The sequence below is a fragment of the Ipomoea nil genome, unplaced genomic scaffold (genome assembly GCF_001879475.1).
Source record: "Ipomoea nil cultivar Tokyo-kokei standard unplaced genomic scaffold, Asagao_1.1 scaffold1834, whole genome shotgun sequence".
NCBI lineage: Eukaryota > Viridiplantae > Streptophyta > Magnoliopsida > Solanales > Convolvulaceae > Ipomoea > Ipomoea nil.
The window spans coordinates 4,461,322-4,488,650 of record NW_017618262.1 but is presented as its reverse complement, the minus strand read 5'-3'; the positions used below and the strand labels follow the sequence as shown (position 1 = coordinate 4,488,650).

The following is a 27,329-nucleotide window of genomic DNA, read 5'->3' as shown; positions in this document are numbered from 1 at the left end:
TGAAACTGAATAACAATTTCACATATTTAAGTGTATATTGTCTAACGAAACTGTAGATATATCAAAAATGATATTGTAGTTGTGTTGAAATGAAACTGCAATGCATATTTGATGTCTGGACCACAATGCATTGTGGACCCGGTCCACAGTATAATTTGCCCAAATTTTACAATTGTTATGCCATGGACTTAGGTCCACCTTGCAAGGTGGACCTGGTCCAAAATGACATTGTTTTGCTTCAAACCGATGTCGTCTGAAATTAAAAAAAAAAAAAATGTTTCTTTCCCTGTTGTTTGTCTTCAGAATTCGTTCCTCTATATTCATAATTTTTGAACTCTATATTCACAATTTTTTTAACTCTTTATTCACAAATTTTAAACTCTGTACTCAAAATTTTAGAACTGAATATTCATAATTTTAGATCTCAATATACAAAATTACAGAACTCAATATTCACAATTGTAGAACTCTATATTTACAATTTTTGAACTCTATATTCACAATTTCATAACTCTATATTTACAATTAAAGAACTCTATACTCACAATTATAGAATCTATATTCAACAGTATAACACAATTTTTGAATCTATATTCACAATTTTTGAATCTATATTCACAATTTTTGAACTCTATATTCACAATTTTTGAATACTATATTCACATACAAAAAAAAAATAAAAAATCATTAACTGAGGAAACGATGGCACTAACGGTACCATTATTCCAGACGCGCGTTTTGAACCTGGGTCCACCTCGCAAGGGGGACCAGGGTCTACATCATAATTTCCCCAAATTGTATACAACCTATGAACAACAAATTAGCAAATTATTTTGTGGACCCGGATCCACCATGCAAGGTGAATTCTCGTCCATCCATAGTATAACAACTACAACAAATTATTCTGTAAATCCGATTTCACCCTACAAGATGAACTCATACAAAATGAAATTTCCATATTCATCAATTAATAGTGTCATTTTCAAAACTCATCAAATCACCCATTTTATTATGCACTAGTATTCAAATTCTAGCAAATTCTATTACTCTTAAAAGTCTAAACACCAACCACTACAACCCCTTCACCTTCGCCTTTTGTAATTATTATTTTTTTTTTTCCGACCAAAGGTAAAGTTAGTCTATGACGATGTGGCCATAGTGTTTTAAAGAAACTAAAAACAAACACTTAAGTTGTACCAACATGCAAACCCATTATAAGCAAGTCTAAGGCTCTTGTTTCTTGACCTTAAATTGCTTTTCATTAGATCCGAAGATAAGTGTATCTTCTAGCTAGATTCTTACTAAAGTTATTGCACTTTGCTTTCGCACTCTAATCATGATGATCACTCACTACATAAACAGCGCAAATATTATGTCTAATCTAGCTAGTTTATAAAGGATCACAAAAAAGTAAATTAGAGTTAATTTTGATCTAAGCGGTCAGAGCGACGACACATAATCTTCAATTTTGGGGGGTATTTTTTTTTAAAAAAATGTTTTATATATAATTTATTATTTGTATACTTGATAATTATCTTTTTAGAATGTATAAATTAGTCTAAATTGCAATTGAAAATAAATTTTTCGAAGAAATTGACACCTAAATTTTAGTGAATAATTATGTATTTAAATATGCACGAAAAATGTCACTTTTAAATTGCATATTTTTATTTGTTGAATTTTTATGCTTTATATTTTGACAAATTTTTTTTATTACATTCTATTTTTGTTATATAATACAATAACTTGAAGTCCAAATAGATAAAAAAAAAAAAAAAACAAATAAACTTCCATAAAATCAAGTCATATGGTAATACATGAACAATAGAAGGGAACAGAAAAGTAAAAAAAAAATCGCACAGTTAGACATAGATAAAGCTTCCATAACTAACACATGGACAGCCATATTCACAGACCGTTTAACAAACAAAAAGCAGAGATATAAAACTCAATAGCTATTTCCTTAACATCGTTAATAATTAAGTCAAAAGTAGAAATATCGAATGGCTTTGGATCCCCTTGATGACTTGAAGTCTTGAAGACATTCTGATTCAATTTGAACGTGATAAAGATGAATTCCCTTCAATCATTTTAGAACCTCCCTTACAACAATAGCTTCTGCTTCACCTAGTTTAAGTAAGTCATACCATGAAATTCTTTCAATGTAATAAAATCTCCATTGAAATTTCTTATAAGTTATAACGTACCTGAAACCCGTACATTATAATTACCTAATTAACTACCCGACTAACTCGGTTGAAGTCATGAATTTTACAATCTTCATCCTATACATACATGCACACGATATTAATAAGGAAAAAGGGATGAAATTAAATTATTTAGTCTGATAATTCAGCAGTTAGTAAATAAACACTATTAATGTAACTACAAGATTGAAAATTTGAACTTCTTTATAAAAGCTTTCTGCAGGCTTGAGTGCAGGACCAAAAAAATGTATCTACTCTGATATGTTTATCGACAAGGTCCAGTAAAATTTGGTGTTATTTAAAGGTGTTGCTATTTGCACCACCCTTTGGTCAAAAGTAGGTATAAAGTATCTTGAAATTGTAAAAAGGTGAAAATTTTCAATAATTACATAGGTGGTGTAAATAGTCAAATGGGGATTCATTTTGCTATTTACACCACCTTGGTCAAACCTCATTTATGAGGTGTAATTAATAATTTTTTAATTCAAAATTTAATTAAGAGAAAATGATATTTTTTTCCCCTAAGTTATATACTTATAGTACTTTTTACCCCTGAATTATTCATGTTAGCATATTAGCCCTTCAACTATTCTAAAAGTGACAATCCCCCCCCCCCCCCCCCCCCCTCGTTCGATATATTAAATTGACATTTTTACCCTTAAAGTAAATATTTTATTTATTTTTCTTCTCTAACAAATTATTGCGTATACGTAGGGATGCCCACGGTTCGGTTCTAACTGAACCGGACACTATAGCAATCGAATTAAAAGTTTTCGGTTAAGGAAAAATTGTACACTTTTTCCCTCTGAGTTATATGATTATATCACTTTTTTTTTCTCTCAGTTATTTGTTCATCCACATTTGCTCCCTCAATTATATTAAAAGTGGCAGATTTTCTACACTTTATGTTAGGTGAACATTTTTACCCTTAAAACTAAATATTTCATTTATTTTTTCTTCTCCAACAAATTATTGTTAATATGTACTGATGATTATGGTTCGAAACAATTTTTTATTTTATTGCCAATTCAAAATTTATTTATTTATTATAAAATTTTCTATTTCTTATTTTTAAAATAATATAAATTCAATAATTATTTTATTTTATTTTATTTTATTTTTTCGGTTCTGAATCGTAAGTATAAGAAAATAAAGTTGTGTTGTGCCTTCACAATTAGTTAGATTTGTTCTATATTTTCTTAAACATTTTTAACCCTAAGAATCTAAGCTCCACTCCCAAGGTTCGGACCTATGACCATTTATTTGAAATGGTAATTGAAATGTCATCATATTACATGATAGTTGGTTTAATCATATTATATATAATTAGTATTGTCCCGTGCGATGCACGGACTAAATATTAAAAATTTGTTTGTAATGTTAGAATAGGTAAAAAAATATTTTTAATAATGGTATTTGAAGTACAGAAGAAGAAAACATGAACCACAATTTAATTGTTTAAAATTACATTTTTATTAAGTATATGACAAAATAATTATGATATTGTATTTACAATATTTAATTTAATAATTGAAACTAGTATGAAAAAGTTACTATATATTATTAATCGCAACTAGCGGTATACGTATTTAATCTTGAGTATGTTTACTCCTAGTATGCTACCCATGCGATGCACGGAATGAATATTGGACAACATTATTATATATATATATATATATATATATATATATATATATATATATATATATATATATATATATATATACACACACATACCATATGGTCTTGTGAAAATTACATGTTGTTAATACCAACATTTAACCATTAATATCAACATTTAATTTTCACAAGACCATATGGCTTTATTATAATTAAGATTAAGATAATCATATAAAAATCAATTGCTGTTAAATCAAATTAATTGTAGATTACTAGTATATATGTCCTTTAATGAAGGTGTGCATTCATCAAAAAGAGAGAAATCAAATATAATCTTAGATATAAAATCACACTCCAAAATGCCATTGGAACGTAATGGATTGTCAACTTCAATATGACTGCGAAAGCCTAAAAAATCAATATTTTCCCCCCTTTTTAATTGGAATGAAGTTCGGAAGAGTAATATATAACACGTGTGATTGCAAATTAAAACAAACTCCCTTTGGCTTTGCTTACGATTCAGAATCGAAAAAATAAAATACAAAAAAATAATTATTAATTTTTTTTTAAATAAGAAATAAAATTTATAATCAATAAATAAATTTTGAACTGACAATAATAAATAAAAAAAATTGTTTGAACCGAACCGTGACCATCCGTACATATAAACAATAATTTGTTGGAGAAGAAAAAATAAATAAAATATTTAGTTTTAATGGTAAAAATGTCTATCAAACATAAAAGGAAGAAAACATGCCACTTTTAATATAACTAGGAGGCAAATGTGGATACATGAATAACTAAGAGGGAAAAAGTGTTAAAAGCATATACCTAAGAGGAAAAAGTGTCATTTATAATAAATATTTGTTAAAAAAATAATGTTTGACTAAAATTAATGAAGGTGGTGAAAATAGCAATTTTTCATTTACACCACCTAAAAGTTATCACACCTATTAAGTAGGTGGTGCAAATAGCAATTAGGGTGGTGCAAATAGAATTCCCCTATTTAAAAGGGTTGTAATAATAAATTCCGACCAAATACAATGAAAGTGGACAACTTAGAATTCAATTGATTAATGCTGTCTTAATCACTTTTAGTAATACGAGTAATATTAAACAGCGCTGCCCATTTAATTGATTATCCAAACATGTACTGTACAAAATATATATTAAATGTTTCCATGTTTTTAGCTTATATTAAAATTAAAGTTAAATATAAAGTAATAGAGTTATTTATGTATTTATTTTGGTTTATATAAAAAGAATCTATGCACATATGGTCCTACACGTTATGATTAAATTCGTGAATTCTTAATCTACGTCTTAATTAATCATAACTATACACTCTTAATTATCTCTTACCGCATATAAATTCAAGTACCCATACAAATCATTTGACTAATCTTCTTAGCAAATCATGATACGAATATAAAATAAGTAGATAAAATTCTCAATAATTTACGATGATCATTTATAAATTGTAATTAGATAGAATTCTCAACAAATTTACAATGTCATATATGAAGGAAATAGAGACAAGAAAAAAAAAAGTTCCTATAATTAGTATATCATTAAACAGTAATCTCCCACTAAGCAAGAAATGGCAATCGGGACAATTTTTTTTTTTTTTAAATTTTAAAATGTTTATCTTATTGTTAATGTTTACAACAACAAAAAAGACAGCCCCCTTCCCCACCACTACATACTATATAAGTAGTGCAAAGTGTAACATCAAACAATAAATAAATAAATAAATAAAGCAAATGTCACCTCTTGCTTTCTCCGCCACTCATTGCCAACATACAGAGAGTTTAATTTCTCCAAGATGACCAATACACTCTACATGTGTAAACAGTAACAATTTAATATCTTATCATGTTATATCACATCGATCTATAACTTATCACCCACCTTATAATTTAATTTCTTTTACTTTTTCTTCATTCTTCTGCAGATACAATATATACATTATATGCAGTGCTCTACATACATGCTGAGTTTTGTCACATCCCGAGTGGTGCCATTTGCCTTTCTAGCTACCACAATTTTGGTGCAATAGATGACTACTCCACTGCACTACCATGTTCTCATGATTATATTCGCGAATTCTTAATCTGTGTCTGATTCATATGTGAAATAATTATGAACTGTCAAATAGTCAAATAATAAGGTGCCTTTAAAAATAATGTAAAATGATATATATGTAATATTTAATTACTCGTGTTGATTCATATGTCTAAAATTTGATCTTTTAAACATAATAACACTAGTTGTTATGTATGTAGATATACACAAATAAAATTACGTCTTCGTTACTAAATATAACTTTTGACATGATAATAAACGCTTGATTTTGATATATAATTGGTATCAAAAGAATCACGAATTTGACAACAAAAACATATATCATATAAGAATGAATGGGCAAGAAATATCAAATACTAAATTAATACTTAGAAGGGTCATTTCCTACAGAGCTACACACGTGTACTAATACCCTAATCAATAATGTCTAGGTGGATTACGTACTGGATTCCCATCAAAGTAATTTCATACTAAATATTTTAATTTCATTATATACACGTAACTTAAGTTTTAATTACATATGAATATATATATATATATATATATATATATATATATATATATATATATATATATATATATTTCTAATCAAGTGAGAACAAGGTGTTAGGTGAGAACGTGTGGGCTTTTATTGGTTATTGATTTGGGTGATCTAAGGGTTGATATTTACTGTGCAATATGTCTAGAGTACTACTGACTTGGTTATACACATGAAAGAGTCAATCGTCCCCATTGAAGTTCAAACCTATGATTTTCCGTTTGAGAGAGCCACTTTATATGCTACTAGACCATAAGTTCATTGACACATTAAATATATTTAATATTTAATAATTATAATGATCGTGTTTGGGACTATAGGAGGAAATTTAAAGGGCCATGTTTTAATTTGACTAAAATAAAAAAGGCGCAGCCAATATGAACCATGTGTGCCAATACATTTCAAGATTTATGTAGTGCATGTAATAATATTTCTTAATTGGATGGGATGGGAGAAAAAAATTTCCAAAGTGGAGGGGCCATGAAAAAAAAATTGTGTAATCCACCTCATTTTGGTTAATTTCTTTAAAATTCTTCCTTTTATTTTTTTTCTTCTTTATATTGTTTTTCGTCATTTTCCAACGCCCCACTTGGGCACTAACTGGCGCTGCACCACGACAAAGGCAGTGATGAATGATAAGCGAAAGAAGGAAGGCATAACACGGCGTGTGCCAATTTGTTTATTGCCAGACAAATCGCACATCAAATTCTGTAGGGTGCTGGGTATAGTACAAGCAACCGCACTGCACTATTTTTTTTTTTTTAAATTGTAAAAATAAATAAATCTCGCCCATGTGTTATAGTTTACCGCATGATGAAACAAATTAAATTGGATCCGAATTAATCGATTTCAAGTAATAAGAACGGAATAATGTAAGAAAAGGACAAGAGTAGTTGTGTAATTGCTTGTGTAATACAAGAATGATGTTATAATAGGACAAAGATCATGACCCTGTTTGGTAAAATAGTTAGCCTATATGTTAATTTTGACTTATTTGACCACTATCAGTTGTTTGACTTGTTTAAAAATCAATATAAGTGTTTGGTTAATTAGCTTTTTGTACTCCAAAATGCTAAAATTCAATTAGCTTTTTGAGAAAAGAAATTATACCAAACAGCTATCAACTAACAAACAGTTAATTTACCATCTAATGTTAACAACATTTTTCTACAATCAGCTAATGTTATCACCTAGTTATACCATCTAATTAACCCAATCTGCTAACAACCATTTACCAAACATGACCCATGTCATTTCTAAAGTTACAAGTTTAACTCCTAGCAGGAGCGGCGGGCCTTCACAAGACTAAAAAACTAGCCTATCTAACCGCCTCGCGCGAAGAAGACGATCCACAATGCACGGTCTTCGTTCAACCTTGGTTGGTCGACTCCAGAGGCCGACCTTGAAGGCGAATCCCATTGGCCAATCCTGACTGAGCCCAATATATCCATCACCGCACTAAGAAAATTCTATGCAATAGATTCGACTAAAAAAGTGTTAAAAATAATCAAATTCGTGACTATCCATCTAAGTATAAGAATCATATTTTATCTACTCAGTCATCCCTTTCAAGCAGTGCGGGCACTGCACTGCACTATTCAATTCCCTGGAGAAGGTCTGATCATTCCAAACTTGATTATGAGTATTAATATTAGTGCTTTATAACGAAATACAATGGCAGAGATGATGCCATTTGCCACTTTTAAATATCTCTTATCTTATTGTTCTTCGATTCAGTGCTGTTGGATTATCTCTGGAGAGAATTGCCACACACCAAATGTGATTACGTGAGAGAAAGGGATGGATGGAGAGAGAGAGAGAGAGAGAGAGAGAGAGAGAGATTAGGCTTTAATTTGAACTGTAAAGCCATCATCTTCTTTAAGTTTTTATTGTAACAATGTATGGTATATCACACCCTACTTTATAAAGAAATACAAAGATTCTGCCTCTTTAATTAATGGGGTATTAAAGTTACCAGCCAAACTAATCTTATAGCCGTGATAAGTTATAAATTAAATGACCTTGCAAAAAGGGAGAAACTAAAGACACCTCCAAATATATATACACAATGTTGGTCCCAAGGAAATGTAAGTAAAAGACTATAAAAAGGACGGAATAATAGACTTTTAACAATTAAAAACTTTTTGAAAATAATGGAGTATTTACAAAACCTTTAAACTTGTCTTAAAGAAATTTTTGTAACTTTAAATTAAAGCGTGAGTGTGTGTAAATATTAAGCCCAACAAAAATGTAAAGAAATTAATTAGGGTAGAGAGACACTGGTTCATAATTTTTATAGAGGTGAGTTAACCCTAATCTACTCTTCTCTTTAACATATAAGAGGATTCACTAGTCCTGGCTAAATACAAGTGAACCATTTAGCCTTTCACATTAGTTGCAAATCAAGCTAACTAGGTTACTTGATACACTTCTAACTGGCAATATCAATTTAAATGACTTTCAACACGAACCTACACATTTTTTGACTAATTGAGAATTCTAAAAACTTATTATAATCAATGATATTCAAATAAATATATTCATGGTCATCATTACTAATATTGAACAATATTTCTCTCTTTAGTTTTTTCTTTCTTTTGGATGGTGGACTATTTCACCTATTTGGGAGCACATTTGATGATTGATAGTGATGCAACAAAGAAGAAAAAAAAAAGTAATTTTAAAAAATTGTTTTAAAAAATCTATGTAGCAAGATAAGAGTGTACAAGTGTAATGTTTTTATCAGGTGATTGGGGTTTGTAGCATATAATATGCAATAACAAGGAGCTTGGCACTAAAACAGTAATACAATGAAAAAAAAAAAAAAAGCTAAGCATTCTACAAATACTCCAATGACAATAAAATAAAATAACACATTTAAACAAGAGATAAACACAAAATAAAAGAAATATGACTTAAGTTAAGAAATATAATCATCTAGATACAAAACACAATCTAAGTATTGTGGGAGAATTAACTAACCAAGAGATTGACGAGATGCACATAGAAATTTTTGTCTAAACTCTCATGATCCTCTAACCAAGAATTAGGACTAAGAATTGTCTCATTTTTGTAACGTATCAATTTTGAGTTCTTTAAACACACAAAACATCAAAAGTCCCATAATTTATTGTTCATAGTGGAACATACAAATTATGCAATGAGTGGCTTGAAATTTTGACCAAACTCTCATTATGGTCAAAATTCCTCCAAAAAATATGTTAATGAACACACTCCTACACATATTAAAAAGTACAATGCACAAATCTTTCATAATCTCAAACAACTCTAGGTTACCCTTTATGCAATAATCAACAATAAAGAATCAAGCATTTAAACTAACTAATGATTCATAAGCACGGATAGCATAAAAACACAAGAATAAGGTATAAACAACATAATGAAAAGAGAGAAAGGAAATAAAACTAATATATTGAAGTAGAAGTAAAATCCTTGAAATTCAAGTATAAATCCTTCAATACAAGCTTCAAATATTTTAAGAAATCTAATCTAAGTCCAATATAAAATAAAAACATGAAGAAAAATGAAAGAAAACAACTAAGGGTCCATTTAGGAGTCGAAATTGAGGGAAAACAATTAAAAAAGTGCTTAAATATTATTACAGAGCATAAGCATATAGGCAGACCAGACACAAAGCCATACAAGAAATCATAGTTAGTTATTTATTTTATGGGTAAATATGTCCATTTAATATTTCAGGGAGAAAAATTGTCACTTAAATAATTCAGGGGAGAAAAATGCTATAAGTATATAACTCAGGGGAAAAAAGTGTTATTTTCTCTAAACCAAATAAATGTCTTGATCTTTTTGAATATGAAAATCACATTCTAAGCACAAAATGAAGAGTAATTATGGGGTAAAATATGATTAATTATGAACTTATCAAAATCTAAAGTAATTTTTATTTTACTTTGTAAAATATAGTTAAGAAGGTTTTTTTTTTTTTTTTTTTTTTTTTTTTTTTTTTTTTTTTTTTTTAAGGAAAAAGAAGAAGAAAAAAACTCTCCAATATAGTGTCTTTTCTATTTGTAATTAATTGGCTTCATTCTTACTAACTAGTGGGTGTACTATTTTGAGATAACCCAATTAAAGGACCGGCACATATAGTGGAAGATAGCTTTCTAAATTTAGAAATATATACCTCACAGTGTCATGCTCTTTGTAGTCGAGTATAAATATTATTATTAGTATTATTATTATTATTATTATTATTATTATTATTATTATTATTATTATTATTATTATTATTATTATTATTATTATTATTATTATTATTATTTTAGTGAAGGAAGAGAGACTAAACTCCGAAGCTATCTAATTTTACGGATGAGGGTGCGGCCACCAGCATCCTGGTTAAGAAGAGTACCCGAGCCTTTAGGAATGTCATTGAATATCCAAGTACCCCAACTTTTGTTCTCACTACTGGAAATTCTGAAATTTCCGACCACCTGAAAGTGATCTTAAATCAAGTCGAAAGCCTTGTTCCGACCACTTTTGGTATCTGAAAAAATCCTTGTTGCTATTTCCGACCACTTTTTGCTTTCAACTTGATTTAAGATCACTTTCAGGTGGTCGGAAATTTCAAAATTTCCAGTAGTGTCTGCGCCAAATTAGTCAAGAAGTCGGCACATTGATTTACTTCTTTGAACGTGTGAGAGAAATTTTATCAAACTTGTCCACCATGCTGAAGCAGTCTTCCAAAAGCGAGCAAGTGTTTCTTCCATTGAAATTTTATCTAATTATCGTTTTAATTGATTTTTCCTATTAATATTTCGTGCTTCATTATCATAATGTTTACACACCTAGCTGAAAAACTAATTAAACCCAGAATAACGAAAAGTCAGTAGCTAATAAGCTAAATGATTGATGGACGAGTTGAGCGGAATTCCTGATTTAAGTCATGAAATTCATGCTTTACCACTTTAAGCAAAGCCATTCTGCTTTTCCAAGGCTGCGGACTCATAGTTGACCTTTGTTTTCAGTTTCTCTGTGGGCTGCTATAACTTTATTTATTCCCAATCTTGGCTCTGTCTGCAATACCCATGCATCATATATACTACTACCAACGTAACAATGGCCTTTGCTGAAGTCAAGGGCCACCGAACCAGTTGATATAGCGCTTCCAGATTTAAAGATCAAAGAAGACTTAAGATCTAGCTAATAATTTAACTCCAATTATATGATTAAAAGAATTAACAATATCCCATATGGGTGATTGGCTTAATTCAATTCAGTAAAACCCATTGAAACTCTGATTTGATCTGCAGATTGTCTGATAGTTATTGTGTTCATATGGAAGGCATACAGTATTTAGCTAGATAATAAGAAGTCACATTTGTTTTGGTGGTCTAAGAATTGTTGTTTAATGACCCTTATTATTTATGAGAAGAAGGTTATATGAATATTGAATAGTATTATTAGTATGTAACTCAAGACACTGTACTAGGATAGAGCATCATCAACCATGCAGCCATGCTTGATTTTTGTCTTTTTTTTTTTTGGAAAAATGACATTTTTTCCCTTGAGTTAGAAGCCTCCCTCACTTTGAGAGGTTTCTACACACTGCTACGGGTGAGACTCGATCCCTGGTCATTCTCCTCAAACTTCACCCATATATGTAACCAACTGAGCTGTCCATGCGGACTAATATGTATGTATGGATGACCACAGTTCGGTTCGAATTGAACCTAATGGACACTGTAGCAATCGAATCAAAACAGTAAAGACAGTTTTGGCTAGGATTCAGAATAAAAAAAAAAATAAAATAAAATAATTTGTTAAATTTAAACTATTTTAAAAATAAGAAATAAAATTTACAAAAATAAATCAATAAATAAATTTATTGAATGTGTTTATGTTTAGCCAAACAAAACACAACCTAAGATGGAGGCCCAAACAAGGAATGGATGATTCTGGAAAGGAAGAGAGAGGGATTTAAAAAAATAATAATAATAAACAGTGATGGTATGAATTTGAAACGGACATCAGATTACGAGAGTTACATCAACCTATCAGTCTCTTATCTGCACTATAATATAATTATTTCATTCTTTCCATAATATAATTATTTCATGATTTAGTGGCTTGCATCACTCACCCATGGCCATGGCTCTTCTCACTAAGCAGGCACACGCGGACCACTGGATGGTCAAGATAAAATCACCATATTATTATTCTAATATATAATTTTTTTTTTTAAATCATATTGGACATTACACGGCAAATTGAAAATATATGTGGCCAGTATAAATATCACTACAACCCACAAATTAACTTGCATCATTATCCACTCAGATCAGAGCAGAGAAGCTAAGCGAGCGAGCAATCAGAGATCAAAGACAGAAGAAAAAATGGTTCATGAAGAGTTCAGAAAGGGCCCCTGGACGGAACAGGAAGATGTTCAGCTGGTATTTTATGTGAACTTGTTCGGCGACCGCCGGTGGGATTTTCTGGCCAAAGTTTCAGGTTTGGAAGGTTGGCGGGAGACAAACTGAATAGGTAGGCCTGTTTTGGGCATGGATGTGTTCCTCCGTTGAGATCGTACTAAGATGTTTGTTTTCCTGTGTGTGTGTGTGTGTTTTTTTTTTTTTTTTTTTTGGACCACTTTGGGTTTCATTATTCCTAGGTTTGAAAAGGACCGGAAAGAGTTGCCGGCTCCGGTGGGTGAATTACTTGCACCCTGGCCTCAAACGTTGCAAGATGACTCCTCAAGAAGAACGCCTCATTCTTGAATTTCACTCCAAATGGGGCAACAAGTCTGTACAGATTAATTCTAATTCTGATATGATCTCCCACTGTTTAATTTTCATGAAAATTTCATTCCTAACAACGTTGGGCAATTATGATTAACGTAGGTGGTCGAGAATTGCTCGGAAGTTGCCGGGGAGAACAGATAACGAGATCAAGAATTACTGGAGAACCCACATGAGGAAGAAGGCTCAGGAGAAGAAGAAGAACAACAACAACGGCGGCGCGTGCATATCGGCGTCCTCCTCCTCGCTCACAAACTGCTGCTCCTACTCTTCTTCCGCCAACAGCCCGCCGGCGGTGGAGTCGGTGGTGGACGAGGCAAACGAGCGGGACTTCTACGACACCGGCGGCGTCGACGAGGAGCTGCCGCCGACTCACGACAACGGCGCCGCCGCCGCCGCCAAGGCCTACACCATGGATGAGATATGGAAAGACATCGAACAGTTGGGAGATGTTTATTGCGGTAACCAACCGAGAAGCGTGACGTCGTCGTCGTCTCCGATGTGGAATTATTGGGCGGAGACATTATTGATGACGGCGGACTATAACCACGGCGGCGGCGGAGAAAGTAAGATAGTGCCGTTTCCTCCTCCTCCTCCTCCTACTAACGATCAATTTTATAGCAGCTTTGACAACCAAGATAGCATATTTTTGACTGGCTAAGCTAATTAATCATTTGTTGAATTAATTAGTATTTGTTGTTAATTAACTCTGATCTGTGCATAGTAGCTATGGTGCTCATCTATGGCCGCCCTCCATCTCTCTGGGTCGTCGTCGTCTTCGTCGATCAATGCTAGATTACGTACTCTCTTTATGTTTTTATGTCTCCAGTACATGTTCCCAGATTGTATGACTGTATTTCCATGAAACTATATATATATATATATAAATGTGCACTCTCTTTAATATATATTAGTGTAAGATACGTGCATTTAATATATATCTGATAGAGAAATATGATATGTATTCTTAATTCAAATTTACATTTCTTTACACAAGCTCGTAGGTTAATGCATGCGCTATTAATGGTTTCAATAGCTTTATCTTGCACTCAAAACCAAAATTCGGAGAGACTGTATGTAGCGGGATAAATTATGGTGATTTAGCAGTCCATTAGATAGGAGGGCCAGTGTCACTCCTATACTAGGATTTCTAGACTGAATCTTGAATAGCTTTATGTATTCACTTGATTTGGTAACCTTTTAAGTTTGACTGTTTATGGAAATTTCTTATTGGTCTTCTGGATTTGATATTGAGTCCATTAGCTATAAATAATTTAAGTTGATTTATCTTCGTGTGGTGTTTTGCCGACTAAGATTACAAGGTGTCCTCCACTCAGAACATACAATCAGGTAGCGATTATAGACTTTTTCGTAAATCACATATCTTTTTGATCAAGTAACCTTAATTAAACACATGTTTAACCTCGATCAGATGTTTTTTTTTTTTTTTTTTTTTTTTTCAAATAATTTTAACATACAAAAGAAATTGAAACCAGAAAAATGGAAGAATTAAAACAACCTTAAAAACAGAAGAAGAAGCACATCCCCTGCCACCTTAATTATTAGCCAGTGATGGAATGATTCGAATTGTGATCATCACGTTGAATAGTAAATAATAATTTCTGCCTTTATTAGTCTTGTTCTCCTGTATGGGTAGACTAATTAATTAATTATATTTTCAACCAAGCTTAATTAATGATTAATCTTTGAATAAACTTTAATTTTGCTGGTGCCGGCCTTAATTAATGGAATTGGTAGATGATAACTTATGTTTTCCAGTGTGTGTGGATTAGATTCGTTGATCATTACGTGCCAATTTACTCAATAAATACATAAATTAAAATTTGACTGCTTGAAATGATAATAAATATTATATTCATGGCCAAAAATCTACAGAAATGTAGTAGCTAGTATTGATGATGACAGAAATTATTCATGCAATAATTAAGGGTTTGGAGATAGAGTTGGGGTTGAAGTTGAGGTGGACCAGGGGGAAATGATCATCATCATATGTTAATTAATATAATGCAAAAATTTATTTATTTCAAGATTCCTATAAGCCTTTTCATGCCTTTTCATGTACGTCCAATTCGTCAAACCAAACGTTTCCTAAACAATCTATTAAAATGAAGGGAAAAGCAAGTTTGTAGTTACGCAATGGTGTATTAGGTAAGTTCCGTCTTGTGATTTTAATCAACAAAGAATTAGAATGACGTAAACTTAAATTATTCACAGCTGATCGACTCAAACCAAAAAGGCTGGTAGACCGTTCTCGCTGGGAGTCAAATTTGTAATGTTGTGATTATATAATCTATTTTTATAATGGGCAAATCTAAATATGATATGATCTCGGAATCCATCAAAACTCAAAAGCAAATTAAATGGAATCTTGTATTAAAGGAACGGATGTTCCAAATAAACGTTATGTCGTTAACATACGGATTCCTAAGGTTACCATTTGTTAGCATATTATTGGAGGTTAAGTTTGGTTAAAGAAAGTTATCTTTGTGGATGGGAATATGTTTGGATTATTGAGTTCTTTAATTAACGTTAAATATAATGCTGATTAGCAGAGAGGGAAAGTCGTATACATTGGAATGATGATATGTGGATGGAACCCAATAAAAAGTGGCCGGGTGATGTATAATTATTGGTTCTGTTAATAGTTTTATATAATATATGGTTGGCATGGACCTGGAATTCTGAAAATTCTAAGATAAATTAAGAAAAAAAAAAACTTTTAGCATGCATTATGGGTGATTTCGAGAAGAGTTTGCAATTGCAGTGGTCCTCGATCATGATATATATATAATTATAGAATTCAGTTTCATGCGGTTGTGCTGTTAAATCTGAACTATTTTGTCTAAATCAATGTCTAGAATTAACTGTGATTAAAAAAATACGTGGTGGTAATTTGATCTTTTTGCATCTAGGTCAAATTCAAAGTGCGTGATTTTTGTGCTTAAGGTGAGTGGTTTTTTTACTGTGTGGCTTAAGGTGCATCAAGTGTTGAAAATTTAAGTGCGTCGATATATCTAAAGCTTTAGGTGCGTGGTTTTCCTTGTTAAGGTGCGTGGTTTGTGTGTTTAAGGTGCGTTAGTTGTTGAAACTTAATGTAGGTCGGCCTAAAGCTTTAGGTGCGTGATTTTTTCTTAAGGTGCGTGATTTGTATGCTTAAGGTGCGTCATTTAAAACTTTAGGCGTGTGGTCTATGTTCTTAAGGTGCTTTGTTCGTGTGCTTAAGGTGAGTGGTTTGTGTACTTAAGGTGCGGCATTTAAAAACTTTAGGTGTGTGGTTTGTGCTCTTATAAGGTGTTTTGTTTGTGTGTTTAAGGTGCGTGGTTTCACTGGTTTGTGTACTTAAGGTGCGTCATTTTAATGCTTAAGGTGCGTCTTTTTGTGTTAGCCGAGTCACAAGAATAGTACTACTTTGGATAAAGAAAATATAAAGGCAAAAGAAAAGTGATGAAGGAAAGAAAGACGGAAAATAAAATTTGTATTGTGTGAAAAGAAGACAAATTAGTGAAAGGATGAGAGAGAAATCAATAAATGGATGTGTTTTATACAAAGACGTACCGTGTGAGAAAAGGAAGAGGTATATATATGGACGTAACCTAATTGCGTTTGAACAAATTAAGGATGAGAAACATAATTTGTGAGTATTTTTTCTGCGTGAAATCAAATATTTTGAGTGATGTTATGTTAGTGTTAATCTAAACACTATAGAGTCCTAATACCAAGTCATATATAGGTCGAATTTGAGTTAGTTGTATGAATGAAATGCAATGAAAGTATGAAACAGTGAATATTGTATATAAGTATAAGCTTTGAAAGATCCGGGGTCTTCAAAGTTAAAAATAATGAAAATATATTTGAATTGTTATCATCTTTTTTCATGTTACAAAAATAGTATTTATAGTTATTATTTTAGGTCTAAAATATTCATATAGTTACAAATAATAAAATTATGCGTGTCTATACACTCCATAATTTATTATTAAGTTGTATCAACATAAAATTCGTTGAGCATAACTATCTGTAACGTCATTATGATCGTTATATATATTAGTACAGTTTACCAACTCAAGTTTACTTAATAGCAAAAGCAAACATGCTTATGAACACTAACAAAAAGTAGTGTTTTCAACTTCAATTCCTTTTTAATCTCACACACAATACATGATGAGATCCGAATCTAGGAAGGATTATTAGGAATCTTAGCACTAAGTGGTTACGTGGGCGTGTTGCTTTTAAGATTCAAATTAATATGGTCTAAGCGTTGATCAAAACATTACGAATTTAGCAGGGGGTTGATGATGTGGCACATTTCTTTTGCTGACATGGCCACTTTTACTGGCATGGAGTTCATAATTTAAGGGAAAAAAGAAAAATAAAAGAGAAGATAGCAATCTAATGGATTCCACTTTGTAGGGGCGAATTCTTGCAAGATTAAAACTTATCCACACAGAAATTCGGAAATAATTATGTTGCTGGAGATACACAGATATGATGGGTGATACTGTTGCCTTTTGCCTTTCGTCAATGCCTTAGTTGATGATGAAATTGCCATTTACAAATGAATTAAGACACAATTTACATGAAAACATTTACCACTCTAAATGGGTCTATATATATAGTAAAAATTAAAATATAAATGCATTTATCAACGTAAAAGGGTTACCTAGAAAAGAAAGGTTGGGAAGCCGTCCAAAGAGAAAAATAACTACATAATGTCAAGTAGAGTTAGAGTAAAAACTTAGTTCTAAGTTTATGTAATTCTTCAGTTATTTTAATTTTTTTTTTTTGTATTAAAAAAAAAATCAAATCATTCAATCCCACCAGCTCTACATTCATAGACTAGGGCACTCTAAATTAAAATTGGGTTATTCACCTATAAGATTTTGGACTTGATATAAATATTTTTGAATTAATAACTTGATTAGTTTTGCTTAATCCACTGAAAATTGTATCATGTGCAGAAAATGGGCTCGGTTAAGTCGAACTTTAGATAATTTGGCTGGGGTGTGTTATAGAAATTCAAGGCCTGTATGTAGGCTTTCTGTTAAGTTCAGATCTGACCCTACAATGAAACTTTTTTAAAAGTCTATTTAATATGTAAGTCATTAAAAAAAATTCCAAAGTAAATCCTAAATAAAATTTGAGCTTATTTAATACCTACATATTAGTCTTTCTAAGGCCTACATATGTGTAAAATTTTTAAAAATATACATAATACAAAACTAATACATAACTAATATAGTTAGGGTTTGGTAATTAACATACATACTTAAGTGTGATATTGGTAAATATAAAAATATAATATTAGTTATAAAATATAATAGATAAAAACTTAAGTGTGATATTAGCTAAATAGGTCAAACATGTAGGTTTGAAGGCTAGGCTTTGTACATATAAGTCTGGGTTATTTACTTATTTAGCTAGATAGGTTTTAAAATAGGCATAAGCCTGACCTTTTTACTAGATAGGCTAGACTATGTCCAAACTAGGCAAGGCCGGCCATAGGCCCCTACAAAGGCAAATTATTGTTTGGACCACGGTATAAAATGACGTCGTTTTGACTTTAAAAATTAATAATAACTCATGCTACGCGCACTTATGTGTTAAAATAATAAATATTTTAAGGTAAGATAATGTATTTTATGAGTTATAATAATATACTTTATGTGTAAGAATAAAATTTATAGGATAACATAATGTACTTTATGTATTACTGTATTAGAATAATTTACTTTATGTGTTAGAATAATGTATTTTATGTATTAGAATAATACTCACTTTGTCCTATTTTACTTGTCTTACTTTCCTTTTTAGTTTGTCCCAAATGTTGTCTTCTTTCTAAAATTGAACATTACTATCATTCTACTTTTTCCAAATTACCTAAGACTTTTGCTTTAATTTCTTTATTGCTTTTATTTTCAAAAGTGAAAAAAGTGAAGGGCATAATTGAAAAACACATAGCATTTCGGAGTACTTTAATTTCTTAAAAAGTAAGAAAAAACAAATGAGACAACCAATTCAGAATGAAAATAGTTATTTTATGAGTTAAAATCATATATTATATATATATTTGAATCGTAATCTACATAGCCGTATAAACCACGGTCCATTCAATAAGGAGTCTGGACGATTTCCATCCCTAATCATGTGAGACAATTAACAAGTGGCAGATCAACAGGGGCCACTACTTAGTGCATGGGGCTCAACCTCCCATATCAATGATGCAATTGGTGCACTAATTTGACTTTGATTTAATTTAATTTTATTTACTAACCTATATATTACGGAGTATATTTTTATTATTTAATTTGCGAATTTCAAATGGCTAAAGGCCAAAGACGGATTACTCCCGTATACATGCAACGTTAGAGACATTTTTAAAATTAATTACTCCTCCATCTGATCTGTTGGTTGTCCTAAGCACTTTTGGCCTGGTGTTCATCAACGATTTTAAAATTAAATATTGTAAAACTAAATAAATTATAATTTATATAGAGGAGTGCATGATTTTTGGAATTTTAGGTTGATGAAATGTTTGTTTTTATGATTCTTAACTGATATATATACTTTTTTTTTTTTTTTTGATATAATTGGTGAATATGTTTAAAGGATGGTGCAGCTAATTAAGACACCATAAAAGATTGTTGAGTGATTATTGGATGAACAATTATTAGTGGAAATTTAATAGTAAATGTTATACTTCTATAAGGAGTCAACTCGGTTATATGTGAATGTGTTGGTGGAGGTTGAAGTGTTGGGGTTCAAGCAAGTTGTAGTTGTTTACTTGTTATATATCAGCTTTAATTTACAACTCTTGAGGATGGCCAAGAGGTGTTTTATGGTAGATTTGAACATAAATATTCTATAAGAAAAAATCTTGAACGTAACTCTTCTGATCTCTTGCAATGAAGTTGATGAACTAATGTACGTATGATTAAAAAGAAAAATTAAGATAAAATAAGACTTATCAACCATCATAGGAGATTGTTGGATTGTCTATTAACATTTCAGCTAGCCTTGAAGTCTAAAGTTGACACATTCTGTATCTGTAGTTGATAGTTTCTGTACTTGTAGCTATCATATTATGTGTCTGCAACTATCAAGTCAGATTTTGTATCTATAGTTGACACATTCTGTACCTGCAGTTGATAGTTTATGTACCTGTAGCTATCATATTATGTGTCAGCAATTATCAAGTTATTTGTTTATGTACAAAAACGGTTAACTGTAAGTATAGAATGTATTAACGAAAGATATAAATTTTTTGTTTCAGAATTCACAATGCAATAGGAACCTTGGTTCATGGTAAGTAACTAATGTAATGTAACAATTGACAACCTCATCTAATTGCCCAAAACAAAACAAAGGGATCACCTAATGACAAACAAACAAAACAAACATAGGGACCATTAAAAGCCAGTCTGACAACGTCAATAAAAAATTAAAAAGAAAAAAAAAGGTAGTCTGAAGGTAGCAAAAGAAATGGGTTGAATATTTTTTTTGAAAATTTTCTGCGGTGCTTCATTAGAAAAATGCTGAAATAATGTCTGGTGGGTGAGTATCCCAGTACATAGTATCAGGTTGCTGATAAGCCGTAGTGGCTAAAGCATGAGCTAAATAATTGTCCGATCTAGAAATATAATTAAAAGAACATGAGTGAAAATAAACGGCAATTTGCCTGCAGCTATCAATGGCATAGCCAACGTAAGAGCGAAACGCAGTGGTTGATGATGTAAGGTAGCGTTGTAGTGTCAAACAATCCGTGTAGATCTCAATATTCTGTTCACCTCGATCCTTTAGCCATGATAAAACTTCCTTACACGCCAAAGCCTCAGCCATAAGTGGTGACGTACAGGCCGGTAGCGGCGCGGTTAGTGCCGAGATATAGGCTCCATCTCCATCTAATAAAACGGCCCCTACAGTTGCATTCCCTGTCTCGTGTAGATATCCCGCATCGACCCTGCATCTTCTCACTGGCGGCACAGAGGATCCGGCGGCGTCGGCAGCACCGCGGCCGGCGGTGGGACTCGCCTGGGCAGCGTGGCGGTTTTCTGTCGGCAGCGTAGCAGTGGCAGTGGCAGCCACGGCTGGGCGGGACTGAGTCCATGCGGTCTTGGCTGCCGCTGCGGCTCTGAGTAGGGACCCCGGGCGTGGTAAAAACGCCTCCCAAACTGCACCATTTCGAGCTTTCCAAATATTGTATAGAATTGATGCTGCATATAACATTCCATCAGAATCTAAAATATTTAGAAGTTCCCCAAACCAAACATGAAAAATATCCGTGACAATATTGAGGATTGTAAGGTTGGATTGATCCCAAATGTTTCTTGCAAAATCACACAAGACTAATGCATGCATTGTATTCTCATGTGATATCCCACACATAGCACAATATGGGTTCACCTCCACCCTCTTTAAAAGCAAGTTCGTAGTTGTAGGCAAAATATCACAAATAGCTCTCCAGAGGAACATTTTCCACTTTGGTGGAATTTTTAGTCTCCATAAAGCTAACCAATTAGTAAAGGGGCCTTGATTATTCTCATAATCTCCCACCAATCGTCTGTACCCGCTTTTGACAGAATATAATCCTCTCGGGTCCCCGTACCAATACCATGCATCATTATAATCCCGGGATACAGGTACTCTCATAATTCTCTCGACATCCGTAGGTTGAAATAAATCTGATAAAATTTCATTATCCCATGTACCAGTTTGTTGATCTATTAGCCCCACTACTCTGGCCTCTCGTAACTGTATAGGCATCTCTGTTTGTATCATAGGGTCCTGGTCATCCAGTAACCATGGATGGGTCCATATAGATGTAGTTTCCCCATTCCCAATTCTTCGTCTGACCCCACTACAAATTATGCTCTTTGATGCCATTATACTCCGCCAACAAAAACTGGAATTATTTCCTACCTGCGCATCAAAGAAAGTATCCCTGGGAAAATATCGGCTTTTGTAAACACGAGCTACTAAGGAATCAGGCTTAGTGAGCATTCGCCATGCCTGTTTCCCCAACATAGCTAGATTAAATGCACGTAGGTCCTTAAAACCCAATCCACCATACTTCTTAGGAACACATAGCTTGTCCCAAGCCTTCCAGTGAACTCGGTTGTCCGTCCCAGAACCCCACCAATATCTATTCATCGTTCTTTCTATAGCCGTGCATACTGATATAGGTAGCAAAAAAACACTCATTGAGAAGGTAGGCATAGATTGTGCCACACTTTTCAACAGTATTTCTTTCCCTGCCTGAGACAATAGCCTTTTATTCCACGACCCAATTCTTTGGCGTATTTTATCCTCAATATATGCAAAAGCTGCCTTTTTATTCCTACCCACAAACGAAGGTAGACCCAAATACTTGCCAAAGTTTGGTGCCTGCTCCACCCCCAAAACTTGGGCCACACTTTCCCTATCCACATTACTCGTATTCCTGCTATAACAAATACTCGACTTGTGGTAGTTAACCACCTGTCCCGATAGATCCTCATATACAGTCAGGCATTTCTCTATCTCATTAGCCTCTTCCACATTAGCCTTAAAGAATAAAAGGCTATCGTCCGCAAAAAACAAATGAGAAATCTGAGGGGCACCTCTTGCTACCCTACATCCATGAATTAATCCCGCTCTGTTAGCCTGTTGTAGTAACAACGAGAGTCCATCTGCACAGATAATAAACAAATATGGGGATAGCGGGTCTCCCTGTCTCAAACCACGCGTGGGTATTATTGGGTCACTCCTTGAGCCATTTATCAGAATACTATAGGAGACTGTGGTCACACATTTCATAATCAAATCAACCCATCTATCATGGAAACCCAATGCCATCATCATATTACGGAGAAAAGGCCACTCCATTCGATCATACGCCTTAGCCATATCCAGCTTAAGTGCACCCCAGCCCCTCAATCCACACTGTTTTCGATTCAGAAAGTGCCCCACTTCTGCAGCTAATAGAATATTATCTGTTATCAATCTATCTGGGATAAAAGCACTCTGTGTCTCAGATATTATTCCTTCCATCAAAGGCTTCATTCTATTAGCCATCATTTTAGCTATTATTCTGTAAATGACATTGCTAAGTGCTATAGGGCGCAAATCAGTTACTAACTCTGGATTACTCTTTTTAGGGATCAACACAATATCTGTCTCATTCAAGCCAGACGGGAGGTCACCTGATTCAAGACAGTTTAGCACAAAACTCGCAACATCCCCTCCTACCACATCCCAGAAATGCTGATAAAAACCCGGATTCATTCCATCCGGTCCTGGTGCTTTATCCAGATACATTGCAAACAATGCATCCTTTACTTCCTCCAGATTAAATGGCCGTAATAGTGAGTCATTCTGCGCCTGTGATACCCTGGGTTCTATCCCCCCAAAAAAATCATCTCCAGTTCCCGGACCCCCAGAGCTGAAAATATTCTTAAAATAGTCCAGAATGATATCTCTCATGGGATCCCCCTCCAACCAATCCCCATTGTCATTCATTAATCTAAGTAAAGTATTCTTTTTCTTTCGGTGAGAGGCATACCTGTGAAAGAATTTGGTATTGGCGTCAGCTTCCTTGAGCCAGTGCTGCTTGGCTCTCTGCCTCCAGTATGCATCCTCCTGGGCCTCAGTGCGACTCAGAAGTTGCTCTATTCGCTGAAACTCGACAAGAGAGGCCGAGTCAGTGCATCCTCTCAAACGTTGTTGATCCCGTTTCAGCTGCACAATCTGTTTCCCATACTTATGGAACCGATCCCCACCCCATCGTGTTAACCGGTTTCCACAGTATTGAACACAACCCTGTAAACCCTGCCCTCTTCCTTCCTGCCACGCCTGCTCCACCACACCCCTACATCCCTCATCATATAACCATGCCATCTCAAACCTAAAACCCCTTCTTCTAACCCCATCCCTCCCTACCTCCTCCTGAACTGTGAAAAAAATGGTTGAATGATCTGACTTCCTGGTTCTCAAATTCATAACCTTTACATGGGGAATTATATTGCGCCACTCGTTCGTTACTAGGACCTTATCAAGTCTCTCCTCAATCTAGTTTGCAGTCCCTTTCCCCTTCTCCCAGGTATATGGGTATCCAATCATTGGCAACTGGGCCAATCCACAATCCTCAATCGTCTCCCCAAAACCTCGAAGAAGGCTATTCGGATGTGGATTTCCCCCTCTCTTCTCATACTGGTATAGCAAATCATTAAAATCCCCCACCACCACCCACGGGAGATTCGATTTTGCCGCCAACATTCTCAACAAATCCCATGATTCAGCACGCCTATTACGGTCCGAATAACCATAGTAACACGTCATTCTCCAGGCCGGATTACCTGTCATAGTTACCTCAATATCAACGTAGTTTCTTGAGTAACTAAGGAGTCTCGCCGTATTATTCTTCTTCCACAATAACGCTAATCCACCACTCAAACCATCATTGTCAACATAAAATAAGCCTTCGAAACCGATCGTAACACGAAGACGCTCAGCATGATCTCGCGCTACCTTAGTTTCTATTAGAAATACAAAGTCGGGTTGCTTTTTGGACACCATGTCCACCACCTCTCGAACTGTCCGTGGATTACCCAAGCCACGGCAGTTCCAACTCAGCGTACTCATTAGCGTCGCCAAACAGTGATGATCACCGGAAAAAAACGTAGGAAACCGTCGGAAACCTAGCAAACCCTAGAGAGAAAAAAATAGGAGCGGCAAATGGGTTGAATATGAATTGTAGTTTTTTTTTTTTTTTTTTTTTTTTTGGGTGAAGAAATATGAATTGTAGTTAGTACTTAGTATTGAGAGAAGTAGAGAACATCCTTTGTAAGAATAAATGCTAATGATAATATAATAAGTGGACAATTAAGTTAGTATTGTCATTAAGATTTATAGAATTTTAAGGGATGGTAGTGTAAGATACATGTTTGAGAGTACTCGTCATATTTGGGGTGGAGGGAGGTTAGCAGGCTGCTAATTTTCTTTACTTTAACTTTATAATTTTTTGATCTTATTAGGACAGCTCCTCGGTTTCAATTAAGAGTGATATTCCAATTTGTTATTGTTATAAATGTTTGGCATTATCCATTGTGGTTTTTTCTTTTTTCTTTTGTAGTACCCAAAAAAAAAAAATTGATTCTATAATTTTGACTACAAATAAACACTATATCTGAATATTTAAATTTTTTTTTCACCACATAAGAAGTGTCAAATTGGCAAGTTCGATTTTTCAGGTTTCCAATTGTTAGTAAAGAGTGAAAATGTGAGTCAAAGAAAAATGAGTGTTTGGTCAAAGAAAAAAAATCCTTACTTTTCTTGAAAAAATGACTTCTTCTCTTTTTTGAGAAATTCATTTTTTAATTTCTACACTACCACCACCACCACCTCTGTCACTACTACCACCACCTCTGTCACTACTACCACCACCATCATCACCATCACTACCATTACCACTATTATTACCACCACCACCGCTGCCACCACCACTACCATACTGCCACCACCACAGAGTTTTCGGCATAGCCAATATATCAAAGATCAACAAAGGCTTGGACCCGTTTCAACAGACATAGCTATCAAGTCGTTGTGGGGAGCGAGACAAATTATTATGTGGACCATGAATGCAATATACATTTTTAGTATACTAAATATACATTATTTGTATACTGAAGATACATTATTTGATAATATATAAAAAATCAGGTACTTTCAAATACCACCACCACCGCTGCCACTACCACTACCATACTGCCACCACCACAGAGTTTTCGGCATAGCCAATATATCAAACATCAACAAAGGCTTGGACTCGTTTCAACAGACATAGCTATCAAGTCGTTGTGGGGAGCGAGACAAATTATTATGTGGACTATGAATGCAATATACATTTTTAGTATACTAAATATACATTATTTGTATACTGAATGTACATTATTTGATAATATATAAAAAATAGGTACTTTCAAATAATGTACTTTTAGTATATTAAAAATGTACTTTTTATTTATGATTCAGACAAATATGTGACTATGATCCATATACTTTCTCAACCTAAAGAACCAATAACGCTTCCGCTGAGACTTAACCTCACAGTCTTCCAAATGAAAGTCCAACCCAAGTACCATTAGACCACATATTCTTGGTAGAACTTATTGTTATTTAATATAAAAAGAAAGTATTTCTCTATTTAAATATGTAATGAATGGATATGATTAAAACAAATAGATAATATAAAACAATATATTAAAACATTCAATCTTTAATCTATTTTCTAACATATTTTAAAATACACAAAAATTAAATCCAAATATTGCTACTTTATTATGAGATGCTAAATCATAAATGTGATATGTATATATATAGTAATAATCAAATGAGACAACATCACGTGAGACCTTCATAAATGCACACAAACTACTACACGAATGCAATCATATTAGATTATGTGCAATTCGCCCAACATGAAATCATGAATGCACACAAGCTACTATGTGTGCATTTATAATGGGTCTCACGGAAATAGATGGATGCACTTGAATATTAGTCTATATATATTAGACTTTAAATTGCAATACATATCAATATTTAATTTTTTTTTTTGAAAGTTACTGGCTCTATTACATTGTAGTATCTGTTCATATACTTTCTCAACCTACTGAAACACAAAGAACCAATAACGCCTCCACTGAGGCTTGAACTCATAATCTTCCAAATGGAAGTCCAACCCGGATACCATTAGACCACATAGTCCTGGTATTTAAATTTAAATATATACATTTATAAAATTGTCATTTTTATGTTTTTTTTACACTTATCATTTTATTTAACTGATAATTTTACCAAACACCTTAATTTCAATTATTCAGCTTATTAATTACTAATTTTTCAACTATAGCTATTAGCTTTTCAGCTTTTAACTAATAACTTGTAAATTATGTATGCCAAACAGAGCCATTATAGTCTTTCTTTTGTAGTACCCAATTTTATTTTATTTTTTAATGTTAGATAATTGATTCTAAAATTTTGACTACAAATAAACACTATATCTAAATATTTAATTTTTTTTTTCACAACATAAGAACTATCAAATTTGCA

The 27,329-nt window shown here is 33.0% G+C and overlaps 1 protein-coding gene across 2 annotated transcripts; it reads left to right on the top strand.

Annotated features, from left to right (window-relative positions):
- The first annotated feature begins 12,745 nt into the window (after positions 1 to 12,745).
- On the top strand, positions 12,746 to 14,131 carry LOC109193211 (transcription factor MYB59-like). 2 transcript variants are annotated; one of them, XM_019344061.1, is made up of 3 exons: positions 12,746 to 12,936; positions 13,097 to 13,226; positions 13,326 to 14,131. In XM_019344061.1, the coding sequence occupies exons 1-3, from the start codon at positions 12,822 to 12,824 to the stop codon at positions 13,882 to 13,884; spliced, it is 804 nt and encodes a 267-aa protein (XP_019199606.1). In that variant the 5' UTR covers positions 12,746 to 12,821; the 3' UTR covers positions 13,885 to 14,131. The 2 variants fall into 2 exon arrangements, with proteins under 2 accessions (XP_019199606.1, XP_019199607.1); XM_019344062.1 differs by having other exon boundaries at positions 12,826 to 12,969.
- Positions 14,132 to 27,329: the final 13,198 nt, after the last annotated feature.